General features: G+C 38.3%; 1 protein-coding gene across 7 annotated transcripts in view; it reads right to left on the bottom strand.

Annotated features, from left to right (window-relative positions):
- Positions 1-17,816, bottom strand: part of LOC117400570 (protein CBFA2T1) — a 65,563-nt gene that overhangs the window by 10,502 nt on the left and 37,245 nt on the right. For 5 of the 7 annotated variants that reach the window (XM_034000719.3, XM_034000721.3, XM_034000717.3 and 2 more), the window contains exons 2-9: positions 12,528-12,665; positions 11,159-11,400; positions 9,617-9,706; positions 7,046-7,227; positions 4,747-4,997; positions 3,304-3,398; positions 1,213-1,414; positions 429-497 (exon numbers count right to left, since the gene is read on the bottom strand). In XM_034000719.3, coding sequence (XP_033856610.3) covers positions 429-497; positions 1,213-1,414; positions 3,304-3,398; positions 4,747-4,997; positions 7,046-7,227; positions 9,617-9,706; positions 11,159-11,400; positions 12,528-12,665 — 1,269 coding nt within the window. Of the gene's footprint in view, positions 1-428; positions 498-1,212; positions 1,415-3,303; positions 3,399-4,746; positions 4,998-7,045; positions 7,228-9,616; positions 9,707-11,158; positions 11,401-12,527; positions 12,666-16,346; positions 16,516-17,816 lie in introns of those variants that run through there. The other 2 variants (XM_059022467.1, XM_059022465.1) reach the window with 2 other exon arrangements.

Genomic DNA, 17,816 nt, shown 5'->3' with positions numbered 1-17,816 from the left:
AGCATTTTACTAAATTGGTAAGGCTTATCACATTTACAGTAAGATGCTATTTCATGTGATTCTAGCTGCAACGATGTAGCAGAGTTGTTGTATTTTTAGGGACTAATCATTCACACTGAATTGTAGTCCTGTAAATATATAATTAAATGAGGTGATTAATTATATGTAGAATATGTATATACAGTAAATCGACCGATTGATACTTTAAGTACCGGAAGGAGCAGTTAAACGAGTAGTTTTTTTCTAGTTTATACCATTCAACGAAAAGTCTCTTCAAGCCTCTCTGGCTATACCCTCAAAATGCTGTTAGGAAAACTGTCAGAAAAATCCTGTTCATTTGGCATTGTAATAGAGTGAGTCCATTGTGACTTGCATTAATTGTGTTGTATACCCATTCAAACAGAACATGCACAACATGTCATTCTCACCAGCTTTCTTCCAGATCTCTTCCGGCACATATCCAGAGGTGGGCCTGTGAAGGAGTTCGCGGTGAGCTTCTGAAAAACATTCAAGAAACTGTTCAGAGCACATTGGTCCAGTGACATTAATAATATGCCATGTACGACAGGAATCCTTATCAAAACACATCACAAATTCAAACTGTAACAGTGTGAGCCAAAAGAAAAGGAGCGTGTCAGTTTATGAGAACAGAAAAGCAAGAGAACGAAGTGACTTACCACACTTTTAGGCTTTAAAAGCAATGGCTTATGAACTGAGTATTTCCAGCGAGGTGTGGTTTCACAGCCAGGCATTATAAGAAATAATCTATTTCATGACAGTGATACAATTTAGGTTTGTGTTCAGCAAAGCAGGATTTGACTTTGACCCCTTTTTAAAAAAAAATTACATTTGCCAACATGGTGACACAGTGTGCTAATTCCAATTCCAATGAAAGAACATTTGGCAACAGATGGTGCTGTATATTATTTAGACAATACTGTTAGAAATGAAGGTTTGTTGCACATATTGCACATACCAAATATATTTAATCTGAGCAAGAAGAGTAGAACTTGTAAACAGACAATCAAGTAAAAAAAAAAGAAAAAGAAAAAGAAGAAAGAACCATGTGTGTTTCCTTTATAGCTAGGACTAGGAGACTAAACGTGGACACGATGACAATGGCGATTACCATTCTGACCATGTAAATTCCATATTGACCAAAACCAGTTAAGTCTCTCTAGATCTCCCCCCTTTGAGCTGCTATCCACATACCTGGAAGTGAGGGGTCTGTGTTGACGGGGCTCTGTTGTCTGGAGTGGCTGGTGCTGGTGCTTGTCCCTTTCTTGAGGTCCTCAGCATCGCTGTACCGCCTGATCCAGTAATTGAGCTCCTCGCGGTCTGCCTCCTGACATCGCCGCAGGACTGTAAGAGAGCGCCTAGTCTTCTCTACCATGTCCATGATGCAGTTCAGCAGCTGAGGAAACAACAAAGTCACAGAATGCTGAGCACTTGGGTGAAATGTTGCTGCACAGAAGTAGGTTCTGGCAACAAGGTAAGCACACACTGTAAGAAAGTGATCAATAGAGCCGACCTGCAAGCACAGATGTATTCCATTTGCCAAGTGTGCAATAGGTTGCAATGAATGAAGCTTACTTTGCAACAAAGGGCTCAAGCAGTAGCTGGGGTACCTATAAGAGTCTAATTCCCAAAACCACACAAGGGGGGTGGGTGGTTAGTTTGTAGCTCTTCACTGTATTTGTATTGTCTTTTGAGATAAGAAGGAATAATACAGTGTGCAAGCAATGGTATACGCTACATATACCATTACTTTCCAGGTTTCATGCAGATGAATGGCTCAGCTTAAACAAATCTGACACACACACACACACACATGCACATCTTTCTGTTTGCATTATACAGTAGTCTCTGTGTATAGGAACACCTCCTAAGAGAACACTTTGCCTAAGGGAACACCCTTGTGGTGAAACGGATTGTTCCCTCTGTAAATGCTCCAGCTAAAGGAACAGGAACTTCGCTTAAAAGAACACCTTGACAATGACAGCGATTCGTTCAATGTGATACAGTACTGTTTTGTAAAAAAGCGACTTGTCATCATGAGAGTGTCTTGAGGGACACTGATTGGTTTAATAAATCTTTCCAGAACTGCAGCCATATCATTTAATTATTTTGTATTCTGATTTCCACGAGTGCACCTCATCACAATGGCATGTAAACAAACGGCAAAATGCGCAGCTGTTTCTCTTGCTACACAAAGTTGGAAATTTTTTAGCTTTTGGAAAAAAAACCTGAATCAGACACATGTCGCCGAGCAATTTGGTGTTTCCCGTTCTTGTGAGTTGCTTCACCATTCTGTTAAATAATGTGCATGTCTTGTATATTGCTGCTGCATTTTGTAACGTGTGTAGGGGTGCTGTGTTAATTTAGTTTGATAGTCAGTTTATTAATGTTAAGTTAACCCCATTATTTTTGCCTCTGCCATTGTGAGAGACTGGAACACACCCGCCAGCTAATTTCATACTACACAGCAAGTGAAGCTTTTTAACCGTGTTGTTTTGCTTTAGTTTTATTAACGTTAGTTTGTCTGTTACTTTATTATTGTAGTTTATTAACATACACTTGCCTATTGTTTTGCTTTTACTTATTCAGTTCATTTCATACGTTGATGCACGTGCGTCATGACAAGTAATACATATGTATTTATTTATTTATTGATTCATATTGTGTCTGATGGCTAACTCCGTCTTACACTTCAGCTATAAGAACACTTTGCTTGCTTCCCAAGGGGTGTTCTCTTAGCGGGGGACTACTGACTATTATGATAAAGTGTATTATAAGCCTTAAATTACTGATGTGATTAGAATTTAATTCCTGGAAAAAATTTAGACTTTGATCATTTTTAACATGCAGATTGTGTCAAACACAATATCCCAAACATTGAAAAAACTAAACATTCTGTTTGCTGGGCTACAGTTTATTTAGTTCCGTGACTAGAGTGCTCGACGTTATTGATGAATTGGAAACAACAAACAATTATTGTAAGGCTAGTAAAGGCCACAATTCGATAATTCACAAACTATTTGAAATCATTGTTTGGCCATGATGACAGTAAGGACCCTTCACTAGTTCACTGTCTTCAATAATTATTATTTTTTTAATGTGCAAGTCAGCTCATAGCAATACATACAATTACATATTTTGTATGCAGTCTGAATATATACATTAAATCATGTAATGTAACTACCCTACTTAGTTTCACATGTATTAATCTAAACAGAGTTATAAACATACTTGTTTATCACATGCATACAAATATATATTCTGAGAAATAAAATATGTTATTACTTTTCTTACATGGTCAAGGTGCTTCCACTCCTCTGCCCATTCTCTGTCCGTAAGCCGGTGATCAATCACTTCTTCTTGACGCGTGCCATGCATCCCTGCCAAGAATGGAAAAATTATTTTACTCACTCTAAGCCATTCGACTGGAAACCCTTTCTTCTCCTTCCATTATCCATCAAGTGAGTCATGATCGTCTCTGCAATTCTCATCACTTACAATAAACCTGACACTTCCATTCTTCAGCGAATACCTCCACTTTCCGATTCTGTCTACAGGCAAGTCTCAGCCCATTATACTCGCAAAGGGGCTGACAAGTAATAATAAACATATATTATCGGGAAAATACATTCTCTCTACTACAACTGTACTTTTTTTTTTTTTAACCGAATATGTAGTCTATTATGAATTTGGCAAATATGTATCTCCAGGCACCGCTGGAGTCAAACTGAAAGCAAGTGGGCAGCTTGGGCAACTTTATTACCTGACTCTAGAAACAATGCAGTTCACTCAACACAAGATATGCCTACAATACACTACATTACTCAGCAGCTTAAAACTAAGATCTCTTCATTTACCAAATAACTGAGACACCCTGATTTGTGACTATTTTTCCTCCCTGCCCCCTCAAAGGACTTCTCTCTGACAGTGTTGTCTTATAATAAGTGCAGTTGCCAGGACAGGGCAGGTGGGACAGGTGCAGCTGGAAGTCTGCCTGTCCCCCTCTATTTCCCCTTCCCCCAGCTGCTGCATGTCAATGGCTGCTTCTCATTCAGCTGCTGCAGGCACTGATTATAACTGCTTTTATCTTTTGACAAGGAGGAACTCCACTCCCTATCAATAATAAATTGAGCTCAAACATTCAGGACCATTCAAGACGTTCAGCTATACAATAAGTAGTCTGCAGCAATAGAATGCAGAAAGTCATGGTCAACATTTTTTTTCATGGATCCCCCTAAACCACTGAGGTAGGTGTAGGCACTGAGTTTTCTTAGTACCCTTCCAATTGACCTCTCCTGGGACCTTGCTTAAAGGTATTACAGATGATTAAAGAATTCTATAGCTTTTTCCAGACACTTCCCTTTGCTATGTAGATCTCACATGCACAGTTTTGAAAGGCACACTTTATAGCAAACATTTTCATTAAAAAAAATAAAAACCGCGTGCTATTCTAAATTAAAAGCAAGTCACTCAAGTGAAATTACCACAGACATGAAAGACTACTAAAAGTATGACATGCAAGCAGAGATTTCTGTAATGGAAATCATGTGTTTTTTTCAAAACTACACATGTTTGACCTACAAAGCGAATGTAAGTGCACAACAGGTAAGATGTATGTAGTTTTTTATCTGCTATAGCCACTTCAAGGGGAGTGCATGGAAGGCTTCTCTCCATTCCTGCTCATCGTAGTGTCTCTCTCATACTGGATATCTGTCTCCTGTTCCTTACCCAAAGGTCTGGTCCTGTCCCTGAGGTCCCTGTGATTGGGATGCCTGTATGAATCCCTGTAGTGATGAGCGATAGCCATGTCATCCAGACGGTAGTGCTGAGGTGGAGGCGGTGTGGGGTGAGGCAGACTGTTGGGCTGGTATGATAAGCCGTTATTTGGACTGTACCGTTGGCTGGGGCTAATAGTGCAGGGCCGCTTGCTGGGATGCTCTGAGTGCAAAGGCTCTCGATCAAAGCCATTCTCTTTGGTTCTGCATGAAAATAATGAAAATAAACACACAGGGTATTGGTATTTGAATTTAACACATACTCAGTTGAGCAATGTTCTGGACTGTGTTGCCTGTCTTAAGCAAATAATTGCCACTTTTCTCAAGCAAATAATAATAATTCTCTCATTTATACATCACTCTCCTTCTTAACTGTTGTATCTCTCTTGACCTTGTGTAATGAATAATAAAACGGTATTTGTGTCTGTAAATGTATGTAAGCAGGGGAACAGCCTTATTTTAAGTTATGTCACAGTATTTAGATACACTACTGTTTATATACTTAACAAGTGATGCCATTGTGTTCATTACAAAATATAATATATATATATATATATATATATATATATATATATATATATATATAGTTTAGGTCAGGAATATTCATCTCCCCAATGCTGCATGGGATTTCTTTTTCGGAGGCTATAAATGAAGACTTCCATCATCTTAAAAGTTCCCTGCGCTGCCGAAGACAAGAAACAACCAAGTCCAGACATGGATGCTAATCCTCCAAGGACTAACATATATATTCATGTATAGGGTCTGTGTAATTTTACAACTGAACAAGTATAACAAGGTATTACCTATTTGAAAGTACTATACTGTGTATACCTGTTGTACATTGCAACATATTTAAATTGGAAGCTGTGTGTTTTGTTCAGTTTCAGCATTTAAACCCGGTTGTCACGTTTCAGTGAAAAATCATGCCAGCCCTACTGACATCTCCGGGATCCGTAACTAGCACCAACAACGCGCCGCTATGACTTTCCATAAACAAGCAGCTGTAAAATGCTGCACTCTTCCAATGTCACAGTTTTCACTGTTTTAATGACGGATGGTTCCCAATGTTATTACAGAAACAGATTGAACTTTTTAATGAGCCATTTTAATAGTCTTGAAATCTCACTGTGACTGCTCATCCATAGCAGACCATATGTACCAAAACACTCCCCACCAAAAAAAAAAAAAGAATATTTACTTTTTTCTTATTAAGTAGCATTTTTACATGTACCCATCTACTCTAAACTCTAAAATGAAATTCCTGTCAAGTAAGAATTAAAACCAGATTTTTTTTAACTGGATACTCTCACAAAACAAAGTAAAATAATGAGATATTTATTATTATAATTATTATTATTATTATTATTATTATTATTATTATAATATTTTACATTGTCTGGCTTATTTAAAAAAATCAGCCAGTTTTGTAGAGTGCCTCATCTATATTTCTGCCATCTATATCCCCAGGCTCCAAGGTACAGTACGTGGAGCCGAGATTTTTAAAACAGAAATTAGAACGTGGACACAAATTTCCCAGAAACAGAAAGTCTGGTTTTCTTTCTTCCCCCTACTCACATTGTTATTGTGTCAGAGTTTACTAAATAAGCAATGAAGTGTAACTTGGGGCTTTTATAGTGCATGTGGTTATATTAAGAGTAAACAGTGTCTAGTGTATTCTACAGTTATTCCAGATGGATCACTTAAACTTGGAGCAAAGTCAGCAGAGCACTCAGGCACAGCATCTCACCAGTAGTAGCCTTACCAGCTTAATCAGCAAGCTAAACCTTCCAGCCTGACCATCCAAAATCTAGAGCTAATGATTCACCAGTCATTTACAGACATGGACACAATGGAAACCATATACAATGTGGCATATGGGAAAATGTATTAAATTACCTTTTATTAATTGATTATCTGTATTTTAACATAGGTGTACAATCAAGAATAACATTTCTGTCTTTCTTTGGGATTAATTTGCTACTAAAGTATAGTATGTTCCAAAACAAGAACCTCTTAAACAAACACACCAACTAATGTGTAGTACATTCACAAAACTGAAATCCATAACAAAACAACAACGATATACTACGACAAATCACTCAAAGGACAAATAACCAACTTTTACTTCTATTGTGTTTAACATTGAGGCAGCAGAACAAGACATAAATGGCCTTGAGGGTTTATCTGAGATGTGGTAGGCAGTCTGGAGGTTTGGAAGGGGGGGGAATTAAAATCTAGGGCAGCAAAGTCACCTATCGGGTGTTCTCCTCTTGCCGTTTTCGTTGACGTCCAGCAGCAGATCGGAGGAGTCGACAGGTGAGGTGGTGCTGGTGTCGAGCAGCAGCTGCTCGTGCTGAGCGAGGTACTGGGCCGGGTTCTGCTTGGCCAGCCTTGCGCAGTGCAGGAGCTCCCGCTGAAGTAATGGCAGGTTGGCCTGGGAAGAGAAGCGTGACACAAACACAAACCAATGAGGAACTGCTGGCAAAACATTCTGTTCTTTCTGCCCAGCTACAAGAAACTACAGTCTTTTCAATTACTAAAGCATCAATGTGGGGTATGTTTTTGAGGCCTAGTCAATACATAATTGGCTAGTAACATAATTGGCTGTTAATGCCCAGTTACAGATGAAAACAGTCTCTTCAATTAAAAAGACTTCCTTGATGGCTTGCTCCTTTATTCATTTGGTTAATTGTAAAAGAAAGGCACTGGTCAGTATCTCACTGCAGTAAAAGCACATTGGAGTGGAAAAGTGTGTTTTAGTGCAGTTCCAGTTTGATCAGCTTAAGTTACAATGTAATCACAGTGGTATTACTTTTCAGATACAATGAAGATAGTGCAGCAGTTGTTGTCTACTGACACTTCTTAGTATTTGTTCCAATCGAAAATGACTTGGCTAGTTGTTTTCCACATGCGATATTAGACCGCTTCGCAATGCTGCTTTGGAGGTTGGGGCCTGCTGTCCAGTATACAGTAGTAACCTCATGTTATACAACCAAGAGAAAAAATAAAATGTACCCAGTGTAACTGACCAACAGTACTAATGAATGGCCTTGCTAATGGCCCGTTCATTTTTTATGATGGTCATTACAGTACACCTAGTGACACAGCGTGGGGTTTACTATTGGCCTTTTTTTTAAATAAAATGTACAGAATATCAAAAAAAGTCCTAGCATTAACACAATTGCAAAAAAACCCCCAAAAAACCACAATACATCCTCAACACACACAGATATGTTTACAGACAGTTTTCAATTTTAAATACACCCTTCTTTTTTAATTCAGCACATGTTTTTTAATTCTGTGTAAATAACTGGCACATCTTAAGCTGAGGAAACAGCTTCAGTCTAGCAATCTCAAAGCAAAGCATTCCTGAAGTGATCATTAGGAAAATGTAATCACATGCTCAACATCTTGCATACAGATGCTTTTGGCAATGCCTAATGCAATCTTTGCCACCGACAAAATAATAATCATGGCCCACTAGGTATTGATAAAAGCAGATCTCCGGTAGCTGTTTTTATTAAGCCATGTAAAAACACATCGTGGAGCTGTTAAAATATCAGTTTCTGCATTTTGAGATAACATTCAATAAGCACTGAAATTCCAAACTTGCTTCCAAATTGTTTAAAATGCACAGATTCTGCACACAAAAGCTGAACAATTGGCACAAGATAAACGATTGTTAACAATCTAGTTTATTGATGTTTTTCTTTTTCAGAGGTTATGCCTTGAAGCCAGAATTTCTTGTATGCTGATACAGAATGAGAAGCTTTCACAGAATCGGTTTAAATGTATCGACTCAATTTAGTTTGCTCCAATTCTGGTGCTAGATTAGATTGTGTCTAATATCCTTCCAGTAAATGTTTCCCCATAAACGCAAAATAGAAGAGAGGGTCTGTGGGTGACATTAGCCTAATGAAAACAAGACTTTAATGCATATTGTTACAGCTGCGTTTGAATGCACTATTAAGGCCCATGTTCCCACAAACATATGGTATGTGTCATCAACGTCTCCTTTGAGGAAAAGCACTAAAATTAGAAGAAAAAAAAAAGTTGCATCTTTGATTCCAACCATCCCAACTAAATGATATGGTAACCATATGGCATGCAGCACTGAAATAAGAAACTGGAAGTGTCTTTGAATGCTTGTTAGGCTCTCCCAGACTGCCAACTTGATCCTAAAGGAAGCCAGCTAGTTTCAGTAGGTAGCTCCAGACAGAAATGTTATCATGTGTGGTGTGGCAATAACTCTGAGCAGAAAGCAGGATAAAGTAATAATCATTGATACTTTTTTTTGTTTTATTTAGTTTTTTATGATTCTGTGGCCATTTTGTTGCTTTCACCAACATATCTGCTGTAGGTGAATTTAGGAATAAGGTGCACCCTGCAGTGGCCGTTGTGATGTGTTTCTGAGGAACGAGACTATCATAATTCATTTCATTTTGTGTTTTGATTCAAACAAGATCCCAGTTGGTGACCCAAAGCTTTCAAACCTTAATATCTGAGGAAACCGTTTCTTGCCTGTACAGTTACACCTTGAACAAAATAGGACACATTGGTTCAGTCATTTTGGATTATAAAAATCAAACAACAATGAAAAAAACAAACAAAACAAAAACACATAAAATGAGAAATTCAAAGCACTTGACCCACAAGTTCATGTAACCATTAGCGTTTACAGGAGAGGGAGATGCTACAGTTCAGCTTACTTCTTTCTTCCATTCACTCTCATAAAGAAAAAAAAAATCAAAAGAAATATGCACATCTGTGACTTAGCTACAGCGCTGTTTAAATAGTTTCCAGACTAGTGAGTTGTGCAATACCTTCAGAAATGGGATGACAAAGGGTCGCAGTGGGAAATTCGTAGCTTCCTGCAGTTTGGAATGAAATTCTTCTATGGTTAAGGTAGAGTTCTATTAAAAAAAAAAGATACATACATAAATAAATATGAAAAACAATACATGACTATTATAATGACATTAGTGCTTGGAAGCTAAATCATATCCTGTATAAGACTGCATGATTGAGAATGTAGGACCCTTAATAGTGAACATGTGTGATGCTGTGTGAAGTATAGTGGTTCCTCCTTTCTCTAGGTTATGCACACATCCCATAACATTGCCTCGAGAGGGAAAATGTGCACACAAAAAAATTCATCTGTAACATGAAATGCAGGGCCTGGTATTAAACTACTGTATGCTACTAAATTTGTATAGAACAAAAAAATAAATGTATTTAAATAGATGCGCTTAAGTGTTTTTTTTGTGAATTTACTGTTACATATTGTATAGTCTTCATTCTAATTTAAAACCAAATCTTTACCTAAGGCTTGCTAGTTTATCAGTTTAATTATAGAAGAACAGTATGGGATGTCTATATATATATATATATATATATATATATATATATATATATATATATATATATATATATATATATATAGAGAGAGAGAGAGAGAGAGAGAGAGAGAGAGAGAGAGAGAGAGAGAGAGAGAGAGAGAGAGAGAGAGAGAGAGAGAGAGAGAGAGAGAGAGAGAGAGAGAGAGAGAGAGAGAGAGAGAGATAGATACACACACACACAATTAAAGGGACAATATAAAAAAACACCACAAAACCCCACATTGCCTTATTTCCCAAGCCTATATTGTGTTACTTTACCCTTACATCTATTCGCACAGATTGCAGAAGCTTATTGTGACAGCTATGAATTCTCCTGAGCTTTTCTTTAGGATTGCAAGCTCTAATTATGTGTATCATGCTTTTTTAACAAAAGAAGAAAAACTGAGAATTAGGGAGGACGAAGGAAACTGTAGATTGGCAATAAAGGAAATCAGGAGGACATACTTAAGATTAGTGTCGGGACATTGCAATAAAAACAAAAACGACTTGGGATACTCAGGAAAGAAAGAAAATGGCCCTGGGTGGCAATTGTCATGTTTTGTAAAGACAGTGTCCGGCCATAAAGACGATCGCTGCCTAAATGTCTTGTTTACCCCTGGAACCCTACAATACTATAAACTACTACCAACAGTAACTATTCCTTCAGTTGGAAGATGGCACAGTAGTTCTGTACATGTGTATACATTTACTATATAAAAAAAGAAATTCCATTTCCCTTTAGGATCCTTAGCATGTCTTCTGGAAACCGCACAATTATTAGTACTATACTATTTAGGAGTTGTAAAGACATTGAGAAGGACTTCTAGTCAAAATGCTTGTCAAAGAAATGTCTTTCAATATTATTATATATTCTACTATCGAGTGATTTATACTAAAATGTGTTATATTTGCATTTATCTTTAAACACTCTTCATAAAAGTAGCACTATTACTAGTACTTAAAATAAACTTTTTTGTATGGACTTACCACAAGCCCCAGCACCAATGTGCGCACCCTCTCACCGATTTCGGGTGAAATGTCATTGCCAAACTGCTGCAGTGTGGTGAGGAACCTCTTGAGTTTACTGAGCTGCCGTGCACCACAGGCAGGTGGCAACTGCTGATTGGCTAACGATGAGGAAGAGGATGAGGAGGGTCCATTGCTAAAGCCATTCGGTGGAGACGGAGCTCCGTTTAATGCTGTGGGTGAGTGGCTGGTGCCATTGGTTACTGTGCAAATAAAACGAAAGGAAATGATTTCTACAGCAGTGGAGACATATCCTACTGGCCAAAAAACACAATATTACATCATATGTACAACATACTATAAACACAACTGGTAAATATTTTACAGTATTTACAATAGATGTCCCAGTCTGACATTTGACCCCATCTGGATAGGACTGAACTCACAACAAAATTGATTGTCTTTTTAAACCAGAAACTACGTTAGTGCTGATAAATGATGAAGGACAAAGCATTAGATTTGGTTAAACACAACAATGAAAGGTGCCTTGAGAGCTCAGACAGAGGTGCCTTGATAGGTAGTTGTTCTAACACATCTCAATCTCAATCCTCTCTGGTTTTATGATGTTGGCTAATGCTACCAAACTCCAGAAATGAAAGCCCTTTCGTGAAAAATTGTTTTGGTTCCAAATCAAAGGTCATTTTAATCCCTCTGAACCATACACCAACAATCCAAACTCCAATATAATAATAATAATAATAATAATAATAATAATAATAATAATAATAATAATAATAATAATAATAATAATAATAGTTTTTGAATATTAATACAAAAAAATAAATAATAATAATAAAATTGTGTTATACACTATAATTTGTCTTTCCATCTCCCATAATACTGCTGCAACAACAATGGACACTATGCGGCTATGTGGTCCGGTGGTTAAAGCAAAGGGCTTGTAACCAGGAGGTTCCCGGTTCAAATCCTGGCTCACTGTGTGACCCTGAGCTAGTTACTTAACCTCCTTGTGCGCTGTCTTTTGGGTGAGATGTTGTAAGTGACTCTGCAGCTGATGCATAGTTCATACACCCTAGTCTCTGTAAGTCACCTTGGATAAAGGCGTCTGCTAAATAAACAAATAATAATACATCTTTAAAATTACATCTGTTAGCAATTTTTCACAGTAGGAGCATTGCTGAGACTTCAGAATTGGTAATTGCTGGTAGATTTCAAGTCTGCTAAATGCCAAACGAGCAGTTTATTTAAAAAAAAAATGGAATAGGGGAAAAGTACAGATTTAGTTAGTTTTTAAGGGAAGTTCTCTAATATCCCCTAAACACCTATACCAAGTGTAGAAAGTTGTAACGCATTGATAGTTGATAGTTACATGTGGTCGGGGTGAAAGAACTGGTCCTCGGAGCTCCTTGTGTGGTTGGAGGAGGTGGCATTGTTGGTGGCGTCAACCTGGATTGTGATTTCACATCAGCAGGTGAGTCTGGCATTGTGGAGTGCTTCTCAGTGCGATCTGGAACACATAGAAAGATCAATAAAAACACATGAACAGTCAAAGAAAAAAACCCAGAGCACAAACAAACCACTTGAGGCAGTAAAATAACAAGTGTCTGGGCTATGCTCTGTCTCAGATTTACACCCCTAATCAAAGCACTGCTAAAAGGTGAGCCTCAGATGGCACAGCCTCATTAAGAAAGCGCTTGAATTATCATTCCCTTCTTTTCTACACTATAGGCAGATGCTGCCCATGGTACAAACAAAGCCCCAGAACACAGCTGTCTATATTAATGCTGTGATATTTCAGAGCAATACTAATATTAATAAGAACAAAAAGAGAGAGAGAGAGAGAGAAGAGAAAAGATGGTAATGAATTCCCTAATGACAGCCTGGACTGAAAAACCTGATGCTCTGCTGTACAGGTGAGGTTTTGGTGGGACTGCATTAGATGACAACTACTCTGTGCTGCAACACCTGCTGCCCACTGCTTGAGCTATAATAATTTACGAACAGAGTCAAATATTTGGTAATGACATATATATATATATATATATATATATATATATATATATATATATATATATATATATATATATATATATATATACACACACATACAGTACTGTGCAAAATGCTGTAAAGTAAGAATGCTTTCAAAAATAGACATGTTAATAGTTTATATTTACCAATTAACAAAATGCAAAGTGAGTGAACAGAAGAAAAATCTACATCAAATCAATATTTGGAGTGACCACCCTTTGCCTTCAAAACAGTATCAATTCTTCTAGGTACACTTGCACACATCTTGTAGAACTAACCACAGTTCTTCTGTGGATTTAGGCAGCCTCAGTTGCTTCTCTCTCTTCATGTAATCCCAGACAGACTCGATGATGTTGAGATCAGGGCTCTGTGGGGGCCATACCATCACTTCCAGGACTCCTTGTTCTTCTTTACGCTGAAGATAGTTCTTAATGACTTTTGCTGTATGTTTAGGGTAGTTGTCATGCTGCAGAATAAATTTGGGGCCAATCAGATGCCTCCCTGATGGTATTGCATGATGGATAAGTATCTGCCTGTACTTCTCAGCATTGAGGAGACCATTAATTCTGACCAAATCCCCAACTCCATTTGCAGAAATGCAGCCCCAAACTTGCAAGGAACCTCCACCATGCTTCACTGTTGCCTGCAGACACTCATATGTGTACCGCTCTCCAGCCCTTCGGCGAACAAACTGCCTTCTGCTACAGCCAAATATTTCAAATTTTGACTCATCAGTCCAGAGCACCTGCTGCCATTTTTCTGCACCCCAGTTCCTGTGTTTTCGTGCATAGTTGAGTCGCTTGGCCTTGTTTCCACGTCGGAGGTATGGCTTTTTGGCCGCAAGTCTTCCATGAAGGCCACTTCTGACCAGACTTCTCCGGACAGTAGATGGGTGTACCAGGGTCCCACTGTTTTCTGCCAATTCTGAGCTGATGGCACTGCTGGATATCTTCCGATTGTGAAGGGAACTAAGCATGATGTGTCTTTCATCTGCTGCAGTAAGTTTCCTTGGCCGACCACTGCGTCTACGGTCTTCAACGTTGCCCGTTTCTTTGTGCTTCTTCAAAAGAGCTTGGACAGCACATCTGGAAACCCCTGTCTGCCTTGAAATTTCTGCCTGGGAGAGACCTTGCTGATGGAGTATAACTACCTTGTGTCTTGTTGCTGTGCTCACTCTTGCCATGGTGTATGACTTTTGACAGTAAACTGTCTTCAGCAACCTCACCTTGTTAGCTGAGTGTGGCTGTTCCTCACCCAGTTTTATTCCTCCTACACAGCTGTTTCTGTTTCCGTTAATGATTGTGTTTCAACCTACATATTGAATTGATGATCATTAGCACCTGCTTGGTATAATTGTTTAATCATACACCTGACTATATGCCTACAAAATCCCTGACTTTGTGCAAGTGTACCTAGAAGAATTGATGCTGTTTTGAAGGCAAAGGGTGGTCACACCAAATATGGATTTGATTTAGATTTTTCTTCTGTTCACTCACTTTGCATTTAGTTAATTGATAAATATAATCTATTAACATGTCTATTTTTGAAAGCATTCTTACTTTACAGCATTTTTTCACACCTGCCTAAAACTTTTGCACAGTACTGTGTATATATATATATATATATATATATATATATATATATATATATATATATATATATATATATATATATATATAATTATAGAACCCCCATATCCCTAATACTAACCTAATTACAATGCACCTATATAGTTTGACTCTTCCATGCACTAAGTATAAAATGTATTAACAAGGTTTTTGTATAAACAACATGCACACTAGCTTTCGAAAACCACAAAAGCCATCTTCAGGTGAAAAGTGTGAATTGAAGGCAAAGAACATTCCTTTCACAGAATCAAAAAAGTAAAAAAAGTAAACCAGAAAGACAACCCTAGGGTAACTCATTTCTGTGTCTTATACAGAAATGGATAGATACAGTACATGAATATATTTGTGGTTACACAAAATTAGCATTTACAGTTTTAAGTGGAGTTATTTTTTCCCAGACATGTCTACAGGTCTGCAGTGCTGAAATAGTTAATGGTATATTTAGGCTCGGTACAGCAGCAATGTAGCTTACATAAAAACACATCTTGGATAATCAGTTAATCTTTCTTTTCCTCAGTGCAGGGATCTGTTTTTTAACAACACTATCACTAATGACCACAATCACTATCAGACAGACACCATTGTTTGCTTCAACGTAGAAAGATTCCCAATTTTGTCCCAGGGAAGGGTGTTTCTTCTATCGAAACAAACGTTATCTTCAGCACTGGGGGCACGACTGACAAGCTGTAGCCAAACAAATAGCAGTACAAGTTCCAGGCACCTGGCACCAGTTTTACAAATAGTTCTCATAGCCATGCAACTCTCCAAATGGCCTCAACCTGCTGTACAAATCTGCAGCAGAAGCGTGAATACACGGCATGTCAATACAGCTGTTCAGTGTACTGTAGATTGTCGGCAGCCAATTCAAAGTGTGTACTGTATAGTCCTTACACACATAGACCAAACAAAAACTGAAGAGGCCTTTTTTAATGTCACACGCTGCTCAGTTCTGTTCTAAAGCACAATTTAAATACTCTTGTTCAAACACCACTATTATTGTAAGAACATGATAAATGTGGGATGTTATTCTTTCTCAGAAGAGCTAGTTGCCCAGTATTTCGATATGATTAACATACCTTTCTCAAAGCAATATGGCATGTTTAAAAAAAAAAAAAAAAAAAAAGGTAAAAAAGTGGGAACAACCCCCCTATTATATTCTGTATCAGATAAGAAAAATGACAAAATACACTGTACAAAAAGAAATAAGATAACAAATGAACTAACAGTAGAACACTTCAGAAATAATAAAAAAAATGTTTTTGTTTTTCTACAAGTTTGCTTGCTCCACCTTAACCAACCAGAAAAAAAAAAAAATGTGACTTAAAATATTTTTGGATCTAGTCCCAAAAAATATTACTAAGCTGTCACAGAAATGGAGTGAAGAAAAAGCAAGCTTGGACAATAATGCTGAAGGCGGTACATGCGCTGTGTACAGCAGGAGGCATTGAAAAGGTTACATTTACATGACAGCCTACGACCTGACCAAGTAACACACACATGTAACCACCAGTGGATATGAGAGTAATTACCCGGCGGTCTGGCCCCCTGAATTGGATACGCATCCCATGTGAACAGCTTGCCACCTTACAGCATTAAATCTTCATCTTCTGTCCCAAACTGGATGTGCACAGGATGCAAATCCAATTCAGCAACATGAGGCATGCTGTAGACTGGGACAAAAAAAAAAAAGGCCTCGCTGAACCGTGGGACACAAACTCTGTCAGTAAGGTAAATGGTGCCTTGTTCAGTAGGGGTGTGCTTTTGTATAAAGGCATTAACCTTTTAAAATGTTGAGCACTGGCTAACCCTACTGAATAGCACAAACAGAGCCATTGCCATGTGGGCACAACATCAATAATGGGATATGCTGTCTAGACACTTTTATTTATGTATGTAGAGCATTTATAATGCATAAGCCTGTACTTACACTTATAGTAACAGTGAACCCTGCAGTTTGTGCCTATGTTATTTCCTCAAAAGCCTTGTCTGCATTTCTCAGTAGGATTGCCCCACTCTTCTCATCCCCACTGCCTTTTACTCTCTTGAGCACATCGGACAGGGAGCCTCCAGCACTGCATGACACGGCTGAACTCGAGAAACTTAGATGCAGCCAGCACAGGGCCCTACCCAAATACAGGAAAGCGTCTCTGATATGCCAGGGAGGGGGTCTTGTCAGGGCTAGGGGAAGAGATAAAGAGCTGGAATGTCTGGTCCATCTGGTTCCCATTCTGCTAACACTCACGCTGAACTGTTACAGAGAGCAGGCTCCACACCAGATCCAAAACACATGTGAGCAGGCTGACAGGGACTCCGACAGACAACAATCTGTTCCAGTCCTTTCCGTATCCTCTGATTCTTTTCTGGGACCTCAGAACAACCAACAGCTATTTGTTCTTTTGTTTACGTCCGAATCAAGTTTTTCATTTTAGACAGGGCTGTAAAATATTAACTAAATGCAAGGATTCTTTTTTTAAAAGACCAAATTCTCTAGTTGAATATGTTCCCTTTGAACAACAATGCAGCGCCCGTATTAAAGAATGAGGGTTGCAATGTCCAGCACACTTTGCGGGAAACAGACACAAACCAGGACTGGAATATAAGCAAGTTTTCTTTCATCTCAAAACCAAATAAATGACACACTTTAACCTCATACCCTATTGAATCCCCCTCTCGGAAAAAACGTTTTTGCAGGCTTTCTTCACACTGCAATTAGAAGACCCGACTGTGATTTGATTCCCAAGTTGTTATTATTGGTTGTCACCCGGCTTCACCAAAATAATTAAATCAAGAGTTGCAATGCTGAAGATAAAGTACTCAGTCGTTTTTTAAGTCATTTTCTGCACAGCAAGAACAAGCTTTATTGGACAGCCTAGAAGAGAAAACGCTCCAGAGAGCTTGGTGAATATCCCAACCTAGTCCAGATCTGAATTGGGACAATCGCAGCGGTCTGTGACGGAGTGAAGACCCGTCCCTTGTAAATAGGGTTTATTTTGTCGATT

The sequence above is a fragment of the Acipenser ruthenus genome, chromosome 4 (genome assembly GCF_902713425.1).
Source record: "Acipenser ruthenus chromosome 4, fAciRut3.2 maternal haplotype, whole genome shotgun sequence".
Classification (NCBI taxonomy): domain Eukaryota; kingdom Metazoa; phylum Chordata; class Actinopteri; order Acipenseriformes; family Acipenseridae; genus Acipenser; species Acipenser ruthenus.
Note: the sequence above shows the minus strand (reverse complement) of the source record. Positions and strands in the feature narration are given on the sequence as shown.